The following is an 11,331-nucleotide window of genomic DNA, read 5'->3' on the forward strand; positions in this document are numbered from 1 at the left end:
CAGCAGCTCAAACACCAACAAATTTATGAGCTATGAGCAGTATGCGCACATAACACAACACAAATTTGACCATCTACACATACACGCTGAGAATGCATATGTAGATGCGCAAACATATTCGGTCATTTCAGTTAGTGGAGTTCGAAGCGTTTTCGCTTTATTGCAGCTGCAAAATCATTTTGGTGTTGCCATTGACGCTACACATTTGTGAATTGAGATTGTATTGTATTATTGTTTACTGTTTGCGGAATTAATTGTGTTCATGTGCAAATAAACCTGATGAGTATGTGCGTGTATGTGTAAATAACATATCTAACTAGTGAATTTAGCACAGCGGTGTTCTATAAAAATGTAATTGCTTTCCTCTTTATCATTTTTCCAATAGTTCAAAAATAATGCATACCTGTACATAAACGCGATAGTTAATATACATTACCTGGTCATTGAATTATGACCGATGGTATTTTTTTCTGAAAATTTCAAATATCAGGTAACATTTTCAATCTAATTTGGACTTTTCCAAATAAAAAATGGTATTAAGAGTTTTTTTATACTGTTCTTAGATGTTTTTAAGAATTTCCTGTCAATTGGCCTGCTACGATTAGAAAAGGATTAGTTTTTTGCTGATAAGTGAAAAGTTAAGTGTGCTAGTGCCAGTGCAAATTAATTCGATCTTATGGGAAGAGCATAAAAAAACGAATTGAGATCGTCTGAAAACTGAGAGAATTTAATAGTGAATATTCATATATTTAAAATATAACAACAGTAAGTACAAGTGCGGCCGCCGTAGCCGAATGGGTTGGATGGTGATTACCATTCGGAATTCACAGAGAGGTCGTTGGTTCGAGTCTCGGTGAAAGCAAAATTGATAAAAACATTTTTCTAATAGCGGTCGCCCCTAGGCAGGCAATGGCAAACCTTCGAGTGCATTTCTGCCATGAAAAAGCTCCTCATAAAAATATTTGCCGTTCGGAGTCGGCTTGAAACTGTAGGTCCCTCCATTTGCGAACAACATCAAAACGCACACCACAAATAGGAGGAGGAGCTCGGCCAAACACCTAACAGAAGTGTACGCGCCAATTATTTTTTATTTATTTTTAAGTACAAAATATACATATCTTTTGAATTTGTCACGTGGATTATCCTTTTTTTCAATTTAACCAGTTTTTTTTTTTTAGAAAATGGGCCGAAAGTCGGATCTGACATCGGGACAAAAGCAACAAATTGCAGTTCTTTTGAAAGCCAAGAACCTGAGCTACGCAGACATAGCAAGAACCGTTGAAATATCCAAGGCGTCTGTGGTAAATGTTGCCAAAAAGTTGAGAAATACCAACAATGTTTTAGCGGTAACTTCAAACAATCGCCAAAATTGTCGCCGAGAACGCATCACCTCAACCTGGCAGGATCGAAAAATCGTCCAAACAATTCTCTGGAACAGAAATGCTTCAAGTTGGAGAATTTTAAGAGAGGTTCACGAATCTGGAGTAAATATTTCGGAAAGAACGTTACGACGACGCTTATACGAAAATGAACTTTTTTGCAGATGACCAGCATACACTACCGTGTATGCGAAATCGGCGGAAACTTGGGCACCACTTCACAGAGACTTCGACGCGGAATATTGGAAAAAAGTAAGTTAAAAAAAACAGTTTTTTCGTTTGTCAAATAGCAGTAAGAAGATGTGAATATTCCCGTTTTTTTGTGGTTTTGTTTTTCTTCTTATAGATCATCTTCAGCGAATAATGCCAATTGGAAGCGTCACAAAAATAGCAAGTTTTGTTTGCAGAAGAGCCAGAGAACGATATTCTGAAGATTGTGTGCTTCCAAGGGTCAAACACCCCCCCAGTGTTATGGTTTGGGGCTGTATAACCTCAGAGGGACCAGTCCCACTACATTTTGTTGAGGGAACAATGCGCTCTGTCCAGTACGTGGAGGTGCTGGAAAACGTTTTGCTGCCATATTTAGAAACCCTGAAGTGTCCGAGAGACATACACCTTTATGCAAGATGCAGCTCTATGTCACACATCCAGAATAAGCATTGAATTGTATGAATTCAATGGAAATAATGGGTTTGCCATGGCCTAGCAATTCACCGGACTTTAACCCCATCGAAAATTATTGGGCATACCTCAAATCGGCAGGATACCAGCGGAATAATACCACAATACAACAGCTTAAGGAAAACATCGAAGATGTGTGGTAAAATGACCAAACTCTTAAGATGAAGATAACACAGTACGTAGCCAGTATGCCGCAACGAATTGCGGCCGTCTTAACAGCAAAGGAGCCACGAAATATCAGTTTGAAATAAATATCTTGAATGCAAAAATGTCAAGAAGCTTTAAATAAAAACAAATATGTAAACTTTTCACTCTCAAAGCCATAAATATGTAATTTTTATCATCGATCATAATTCAATGGTCAAGTACTTTAAGCATAGGAAAGTAATGAGCCAAATAAAAGTTTATTTTTAAAAATTAAGTCTATTAATTTTTGAGTAATTTTGTAAATTTACGTATCATACACCCTGAATCCAAAGGGCTGATCAGTATTTTACATGAACTCCGCAGTTGGCAGCTAATATTTAATCATTTCAATTATTCGCATAATAACACTTGTGTAGTGAGAGAAATGCAGCGCTCTGGTGCTAATAGTAAACGTTTTGAGAGCGCTGCTCTGATTTTTCTCAATGAGAAATGCGCTTATTTGTTTTGTTATGTAATTTGCTGTCATCCCACAAGAATAATTAATGGGCGGGAACTCAGGAAAACGAGATTAAAGGATACCTGAATACGATTTATTTTCCCGACTTTCTCGACTCGTAATAGAGTTTTGGGCCAAGGAAGAAGAAGGAGTAAATTAGCATATTTAATCTGATGAAAGTTTCTAGGCCCAGGGCGACATTTAACCCTCAAACAGGCAAGTCCGCTATGACATATTCGACTCTATTTTCAAAGAAAAATAAAGTTTGCTTCAAATTGGTTAAGGAAACATTAGAAATTTTTCTATACTATAAAGGTGAATGTCTGTACGTGGTTATAGGTATGTTTTTATGATGGAACTCCCTTCCCACACCCCCAGGCCGCGCCACCACTCTCATTCGTCACCAATAATCGAATATTTGCTTAGATTTAATCTAAAAAATCTTAGTTTTTCCTATTCCCCACTATTTACAGCAAACTCTAGACTTCATAATCCGCATAAGCTGTTCAACCATGACCCAAACCCAAAGTTCATAAACGGTTTGGGATAGAAAATTAATAAGATAATTTTGCTTGATATTTTTCTGGTTGGTTGTTTTGATTTTGTTCAACGAGGCATAGCAACGGATGCCGGGTATTGTAATATTATGGTTATTAATAAAAAATTATTTTCTATGAAATTATTGTTTGTAATTCTTTTATATACATATCCTAAGTCCCTCAAAACTACTCCTACGCGAGCGGGGCCGCGGGTTAAAGCTAGTTACTTATATATCCACATTTATTTTGGCAGAAGCACCAAGTGTACCACGGCGTTTAGTTTTACTTTGATTGCCAGTAGATTGGAAAATGTTAACGTGAAAGCCCGAAAGAATCTCTCTGAAAGTTCTGTTTTTTTAAACCGAGTATTATTAGTATTTAAATTGTTAGTCGAGAGTGGACATTTTTCTGCGGAAAAACAAGTGAATTTATATGTGTATATCGTTTGAAGAAGAAAAAAAGTTAATTTAAGCTTTAGAAACAAATACTTTTAGACCGTCTGTAGACAGCCTTGCCAGTTTATGTTACGCTAATAGCAGAAAATTTAATTCAATTGAATTGAGCGAAGAAGATTTACTAAAGTTAATGGAATCAGTTGAGTTAAATGAAGATAATGAAGTTGTTCATAGTCGTTGGTGAGTTGGAAGACCCAAACTAGAAGCCAGAAGAAATGCCTTCGTATGACGAAAATAAAATCTCAGTATACCTGCGGGAAATGAACGAAAGGTCCAGCTCATTTATTCCAACGGCTGAATACTCCATAAATATTAGGCAGGATTAAGGCATCTACTTCAACAGTGAGGCATCTACTTCAGCAGTAAAACCTACAAAAATATCGCTTTCTTAATCCCCGTCTCTTCAAAACGCTGGTCCTTCTGACATCCCTTCTTTTAGTGGATTTACAGGAACAAGTTTCATATGTATTTCTTCTTATGAAGCTAGTTGTGAGTACGATGTTGTGGAAGGGCAATAAAACCATGTCGATTGGCATCAACTTATTATGGGGTCAAGAACTTGAAAGAGCAAACGAAAATAAGCAAACTGATTAAATATACCGCTACGATCAAAAAGTAAAACAGCACATTTATATGTAGATATTGATTGTCCAAGAATTGCATGGAAATACAAAGCTAATTTTTACCATTTTACCATATGTGGCAAATACATACATTTTGTGTCAGCGCCCTCATTCGGGAAAACTAAGTGGCTCAAATAAGTTGGCAGAAGAAGAAAAATTGTTGAATTTGTCTGAGTTCTGGGCTCCTGATTTCCTGCCTGACTTTCCAAATGTGCAAAACAAAAATATTATTTTCTTACCTTCAGATGTACCATTCATTTGCCCCAAATGCAAGCAAAATTTGTAGTGTTTTAAAAATTGTTTTTTTTATTACCACCATTAGACCAGCGACCTCATACGGCAAAACTAAATGACTGAAATTAGTTGGCGGAAGAAACAAAATTATTGAACTTGCCTGAGTTCTGGGCTCCTGATTTTGTGACTTCTGCTAACAATTGTTCTGTGGGTCGTCCACAGTTAGCGCATGTGATAAAGAACTTACGTTTGGGAAAATAGCTGAGCATCCCATTGCATATGTGCGACTCGAGATTTGTACAATCATTTTCCTGCCTGACTTTCCAAATATGCAAAAAAAAAATGTTCTTTTCTTAACTTCAGATGTACCATTCATTTACTCCAAATGCAAGCAAAACTTGTAGTGTTATTACAACCATTAGATATAAAAAAACATTTATTCGAAATCACTGTAAATTTGTTTTCAATTTTAAAGGTAGCATACATATGACTATTTTTCGGTTTGTTTTTATTGGCCTAAACCGGCACGGTTGCCTTGAAGCAGACATCATTTTTTTTCAATTCTAGGCATAAAAAATCAAAAAGCAGTGGATAATGGCTTCTTTGTTCTTTTTTGTTCCCTCTTACACAAACAAAACAAAACAAAAAAAAAAAAAAATAATAATAACAAGCTTTTTTATTCAAGATCCCAATTTGACCCGTTATAAGGTTAAAAAAGTAAAAATAACATTTTTCATTTGACCGAAGTTCCTGAACTGCATTTTTTGCTGGTTTTCGAATTATTTAAAGGGTTTGATTGAAAAGTAATGAGCCTTATTTTTTTAAAGTAGTTTTATTAAATTTTTTGGCTTATACAACTAATATTCTTCAAAATAGGACCCTTGAGCGTCAATACACCGCTGGTAGCGGTCCTTCCACTGCAGGAAACATTTTTTAAACTCATCCACCGGAATCGCGTTCAATTCGGCTGTCACAGTTTTTTGGATCGCCACGATGGAGTCGAAACGCCTCCCCTTCAACTTTCTTTTCAGGTGCGGGAACAAGAAGAAGTCCGGAGAGGAAAGGTCTGGGCTGTAGGGAGGGTGGAGAAGCACCGGAACCCCCATCTTAGATAATGCAGAGGTGCAGAGAAAGGCGGTGTGCGCCGGCGAATTGTCGTGATGAAGGGTCCAATTGTTGACGAGATCGGGCCGAACCCGAGCGACGCGGTTTTTCAGACCAGCACCACGGTCAATGTTCAAAAATTCACGAACCCGGTTCACATCTTCGTCTGTTTGCGTCGTCGAAAGCCTTCCAGATCGCTGTTCGTCTTCGATGTCCTCCCGGCCTTCCTTGAACGACTTGTGCCATCGTTTTACCTGGGCACTGGACAGAGATTCGTCCCCGTAAGCCTCCTTGAGTAACCCAAAGGTTTCGGTACTTGTTTTGTTTAGCTTTACGCAAAATTTGATCGAGTAAAGTTGCTCCAACAATCGCTGCATTTTCGCCCCTGCAAAATCCTAACACTTTTAAAACAACTTTCACGCGCGCAGCGATGTTGACTGCACCACTGTTGCCAGTGAACTGGGACCGGTTTCTAGTGGAAGGGGAAGGTCCAAAGATCATTTTCCTCCACCAGCCGATTCGGTTGATCGCTTGGCAGACGCTCCGCGCGGGAAGGCTCATTACTTTTCAATGAAACCCTGTATATAATATACAATATTTATCTGCATTTAAAGGAACCAATAAAGACTATTCTCAGCGTGAGAATTAAGAAAAACTTAAATTTGATTTCGACGTGTCGCTTGTTTACGTCAAATTTCTCCAAAATTCTTTCTACTGTAAAAGTTTGAGTTTCTATAGATATCTGTATAAAGATTTGCTATCCACTTTCTACAGCTTGTGTGATATGGTACTTCTTAAATGCAGCCCTCTGAGTTGATAAAGGCCAACATTTCCCGTTTGTTTTTGTTTCAAATTTCTTTTAAGAGTCGTAAAAAAATGTGTTTGCCAATAATTTAATTATGTTTCAAGAAATCGATTGCCAAAAAATCCTCTTCGCTCAATGATAGTTTTAAATGAAAACCTAATTTATCACAACTCTCCCTAGTTACGCTCATGCATATACAAGATGAAGACCAAAATAAACTAGACTGAGCTAAAATAAAAACGACAGCAGTTCTGTTCTGATAACTTCGAGTTAATTTATTTTAAAGAGTGTTTCAGGTCATTGACCGGAATGTCCTTTAGGATGTCGGTACAAGCCTTTTGGATGGCCACTACGGACCCAAAACGCTTTCCTTCCATGGCCAAGTGCAATTTTCCGAATAGGTAGAAGTCACAGGGAGTCATATCAGGCGAATACGGTTAGTGATTGATGGTTAAAAAATCAGTCACAAGAGTGGATTGACAAGATGGTGCATAGTCATGCAATAAACGTCAGTTTCCTCCTTCGCGGTATTCAGAGCGAATCCGACGAATGCGATGCAACAAACGCTTCAAAACGTCAAGATAGACAATTGCATTAACGGTTTGGCCCGTTGGCACGAACTTCTTCTGGACAATTCCCTTGGAATCGTATGATAGAAACAAATAAGCATCGACTTGATTTTTGACTTCTCCAAACGTGATTTTTTCGGTGCCGGCTCGTCTGGGGCATTCCAGTCGGCACTTTGACGCTTAGTTTCAGGTTCATGTTGAAAAGACCACGTTTCATAACCAGTTACAATGTTTTAAAAGAAGTTCTAGTGTTACTCGCCCCTTTAATGAGATCTTTCGAAAGTTGTACTCTGAGCAATTTTTGGTCCTCAGTTGTACACAGACCTTTCGTAAGCCCAAGTGACCAGATAAAATGCGATAAATCGATGTTTTTAAATACTCAACTTCGATTCCATGAATTTCAACGATGTTTTCGGTTCATTTTTCATAAATTTACGAAGAGTTTCAATGGAGTTTCCGGTGATTACTTAGTTTGGATGGCCGTATGTTTATTGTTATTTATGTCCTCACAACCATCTCTGATACGTGTAAGCCACTCATGAACTCTGACACGAGAAAGATAATCATCGCCATAAACTTTTTTTATCAATTCAAATGTTTCTGTAATCGTTTTACATATTTTGAAACAAAACCAGCTCTTTATTCGAAACTCATTTTTGTACCGATGGCATATATATACTGACACTTTAGACGCAATAACTTCGGTTCCACTAAACCGAATGTCACCAAGCTTTCACTGGAAGTCAGCTAACGATATAACTTTTAACGCACTCACCTTGTATGTACTTTTGTATTGTATTTATATTTATAAAACTTTTTTAAAAATTTGTTTTCAGTAAATTCGACTTTTTTCGGACATACCACAATACGTTCTTTGCCCCATTTATTAAGTTGAAGGATTCGTCAACAATAAATGGGTTGCTTTTTATGTTTTGCACCTTTGCAACACTGCGTGTGACGAGCTGAATGAAACTGATTTTTTAATCGAAAACTTTGGTACTTTGTTGCAAAAACTTATATAAAAGGTTTCACTTACGACTTTTCGTGTTCTTTTCAATTTTTTTAATATTTTATTATCGTGTATCGATCAACATACTTCGACTTTGGGGTTGAACATTTAGCCACTGTGAAACGCTGGTACAACGAGTTCCAACGTGGCTGGCGATCCTTGCGAGATGCATTTCTAATCACGGTTGTGCGTTCAAAGTTGCATGAACAGGAGGAAGAATATTTATTCTCATTGGATATAATTTGATAATTGGCCAAAAAACAATTCGTGTCAATTGGTATAAAGAAATGTTGAAGAAATTCAGCTCCGATGGTTGAAATCACTTCTATGATATCACAACAGATAGCAAACCTTGGATCTATGCACACAAACCGAAAACCGAACAACAATTGACCGTGTGAGTGGTTCAAGATGAACTTAATCCAATAAAAGTTATTCGCAAAAGGAACAGCGCAAAGCAAATCGTCGCCTGACTTTCGAAAAATCCGGGTATGTCGCAACTCATTCAATTCTGAGTGATACACAACAATTTGTTTGTCAGAAGCTTTCATAAAATAGAAGAAGGAAATCAGCCGCCGAAGACAGATCAACTGATTCCTAGACAATGTGAGCTGTCACGTATCAGTTCACACAAGAAAGCTTTTGAAATTTCGAAAGTTCGAATTAATGGCTCATCAGACTTTGAGAACTGATTTGGAAAACATCAAAAATAAAATGCGACGTCAACGTTTTTCAACATCTGAAGAAGCAGTTGAAGCCTATATGCAGCTCGTTTTTCAGGTATCCACTTCTAAGTGGCAAAAGTGCTTAGGAAATTGCTTTGGCAAAAGTCTATCGATTTCCAAGCAGAATATTTGAAAAAAGAATAAAGCCATTTTCATTATTATTTGACTGCGCTTTCATTATTGAGCGCAAAATATAAAATCAACAATCATAGCTGTGCGAGCTTACTTGATATTGTGAGTAGGGGTTTCGGTACAGTCATGCAAGATACATCGAAAAGCCTCTACTCATGAACTGGTATTTACAAAATCGAGAAAAAGAACGCTTTTCATTAGTGCTCTCGCTATGAGTGGACTCAAACCGTCTAGCATCATTTTCGGTTTTATTTTCGTTTGCGTTTAAATATGCAACCCCACCACAGCAGTTCACGGCTATGAAAGTTGCGATGGCTTGCAAATTCAGAAATTAAAAGCTTTTATATTTTAATTATAGGAGTAAAGCTTAATGATATGATTTTCTTTGAGGTTATCAAATTACAAAGTTAGGGCTCTCTAAGTGGATTATTAGCCCACAATTCGGTTTTTGCTGCTAATTTTGCAGCAATTTTTGAATGCATTTTTTTCACTTTTATTTTATTTACTACTTTTTATATTTTTTATGTGTATATATGTAGTATTCACCTGCTGTATATTCAAGTGGTTAAATAGTTAGCGTACTTACAACATCTATTAACTGCGATAGCCGTAGTCCCATTTTGACCGTTAGACGATCGGAATTATTGCCCACAGGCCTTATTAAACGATTGTAATTGCTTAAGAGATCGTCGTATAAACGTTTTGCATCTGGGTTGGCCAGGCCGCCGGTGGCAAAATGTAACGCTATGAACACAGCTGTGAATAGCACGCTCCCCATCTTAGGCCAGGTCCACCCCTATGAAAGAAAGAAAGTAAATTGAAGAAAATTATTAGTAAAGCTTATTGAGTAAGTTGCAGTTATTATGTGTATGTATTTAAATGTACTTCTATACGTGTATGTATGGGCACGGCTTCACTAAGATAGATAATAAAATATTTCAAAGATATCTTGGGAGGGCATTTGACTTGAAAAATCGCTTCTTCAAATAATCAAAACACTCAGACGGTTGTAAATATGAAAATAATAAGTAGGAAACTCAGATGTATAGGTGCGCAACTCCTCCTTCACTTTTTCTGCAAAATTTGCGGCGTTATTTAAAAAAAGTGACCACATATTTAAGCTTCGAAGTACTGTTCCTTGGTTGCCACTAACTCTTCCCATCTTCTCATCTTTTAAGGCGATCCATTTTTTGGCTTCTTCACAAAATGAAAATGTTAATCAGCCAGAGAATGTGTCATCGATCGAAATAAATGCTAGTAGGCAGAAACAGTGTTTGAAGGATAAGGACAAGGAGGGTGAAATAAGACTTCCCATTTCAGTGTTTCTAAGTGCCTCTTAACTACTATGAATTTGAAATATTTTAGTAGATTAACAAGTGAAGAATGAAAGTTAGGTATATCGAAAGTTAGGTATATAAAATTAGCTTTATACAAAGTAAAGAGTTTTTTACCGCTGTAGGAGCATTTCCTACCACAACTTTCTCACTAATTGTTGTTCGTGATCAATTTAGGGATATCGAATTTTAAATTTAAATAAATCAACGAAAATTCGCATTGATTGGGCAATTTTGATTATTTTTTTGTGTATAATTCATGCCATTTATTTTTTTTAAATAATCCTTTTCAAATGTTGGCAGTAACTGTGCCGTAATTCGACCATCGGTAAACATCAATTTTTAATGACTCGTTGGAGAACTGCGCTCGCTATGTCGTAAATAACTTAAACTTAAAATAACTTAACTTAAACTTCACATAGCCCCACAAACAAAAGTGCAAAAGTGTGATACCACACGATCTTGGTGGCCAATCCACTACTTCGAGACGAGAGTTAAATTTCTCACCAAAACGACGACGAAGTAAATGCATTGTTTCACGGCTTATATGGAAAGTAGCGTCGTCCGCCGTCTTTTTAGAAGCAAATTTGGTGGAGATCACAGGCTTGAACTTCAAAAAGTCGTAAATCAATAGCAAAGAGTTCACCATTTATGTAACATTGGCGCCAGCCCCGTCTTCGAAGAAATATGGGCTGATGATTCCTCCAGCCCATAGACCGCACCAAAAGGGTTGTTTTCAATATTAAATGATTGTTATAGAACGTCTTTGTCAATTTTGTTTATTGCCGTAGGCATTAAGCCAAAAATTGACCTAGTCCTTGAACTAAATTCGGATTCCAAAATCCGGATCTTCGGCGAGTTTTTCAAGAGCCCAGCGACTGAAATTATGACGCTTGAGAAAATCGGCCGGCTACAAATCTTGGATTTGCTATATCTTGCTATCTTTGCGTAGAATCTCCCAAGTAGTAATATATGATAGGCCAAGTTGTTGAGATAGGCGCCTAATCGATTCTTACGGAACTTCCGCAAAACTCTCATTTAAAGTCGCAATATTCTCACTACTTCGGGCTGTACATGGTTTAATTGGTCGAGTTTCATC

General features: G+C 37.2%; 1 protein-coding gene across 1 annotated transcript in view; it reads right to left on the minus strand.

Annotated features, from left to right (window-relative positions):
• The window catches only part of LOC128868684 (acetylcholine receptor subunit alpha-like 1), a 185,005-nt gene extending 175,317 nt beyond the window's left edge, over positions 1–9,688 (minus strand). The window contains exon 1 of the mRNA XM_054111065.1: positions 9,485–9,688. Coding sequence (XP_053967040.1) covers positions 9,485–9,676 — 192 coding nt within the window. The 5' untranslated portion in view covers positions 9,677–9,688. The remainder of the gene's footprint in view (positions 1–9,484) is intronic.
• Between the last annotated feature and the right edge of the window lie 1,643 nt (positions 9,689–11,331).

This window comes from Anastrepha ludens, chromosome 2 (genome assembly GCF_028408465.1).
Source record: "Anastrepha ludens isolate Willacy chromosome 2, idAnaLude1.1, whole genome shotgun sequence".
Classification (NCBI taxonomy): domain Eukaryota; kingdom Metazoa; phylum Arthropoda; class Insecta; order Diptera; family Tephritidae; genus Anastrepha; species Anastrepha ludens.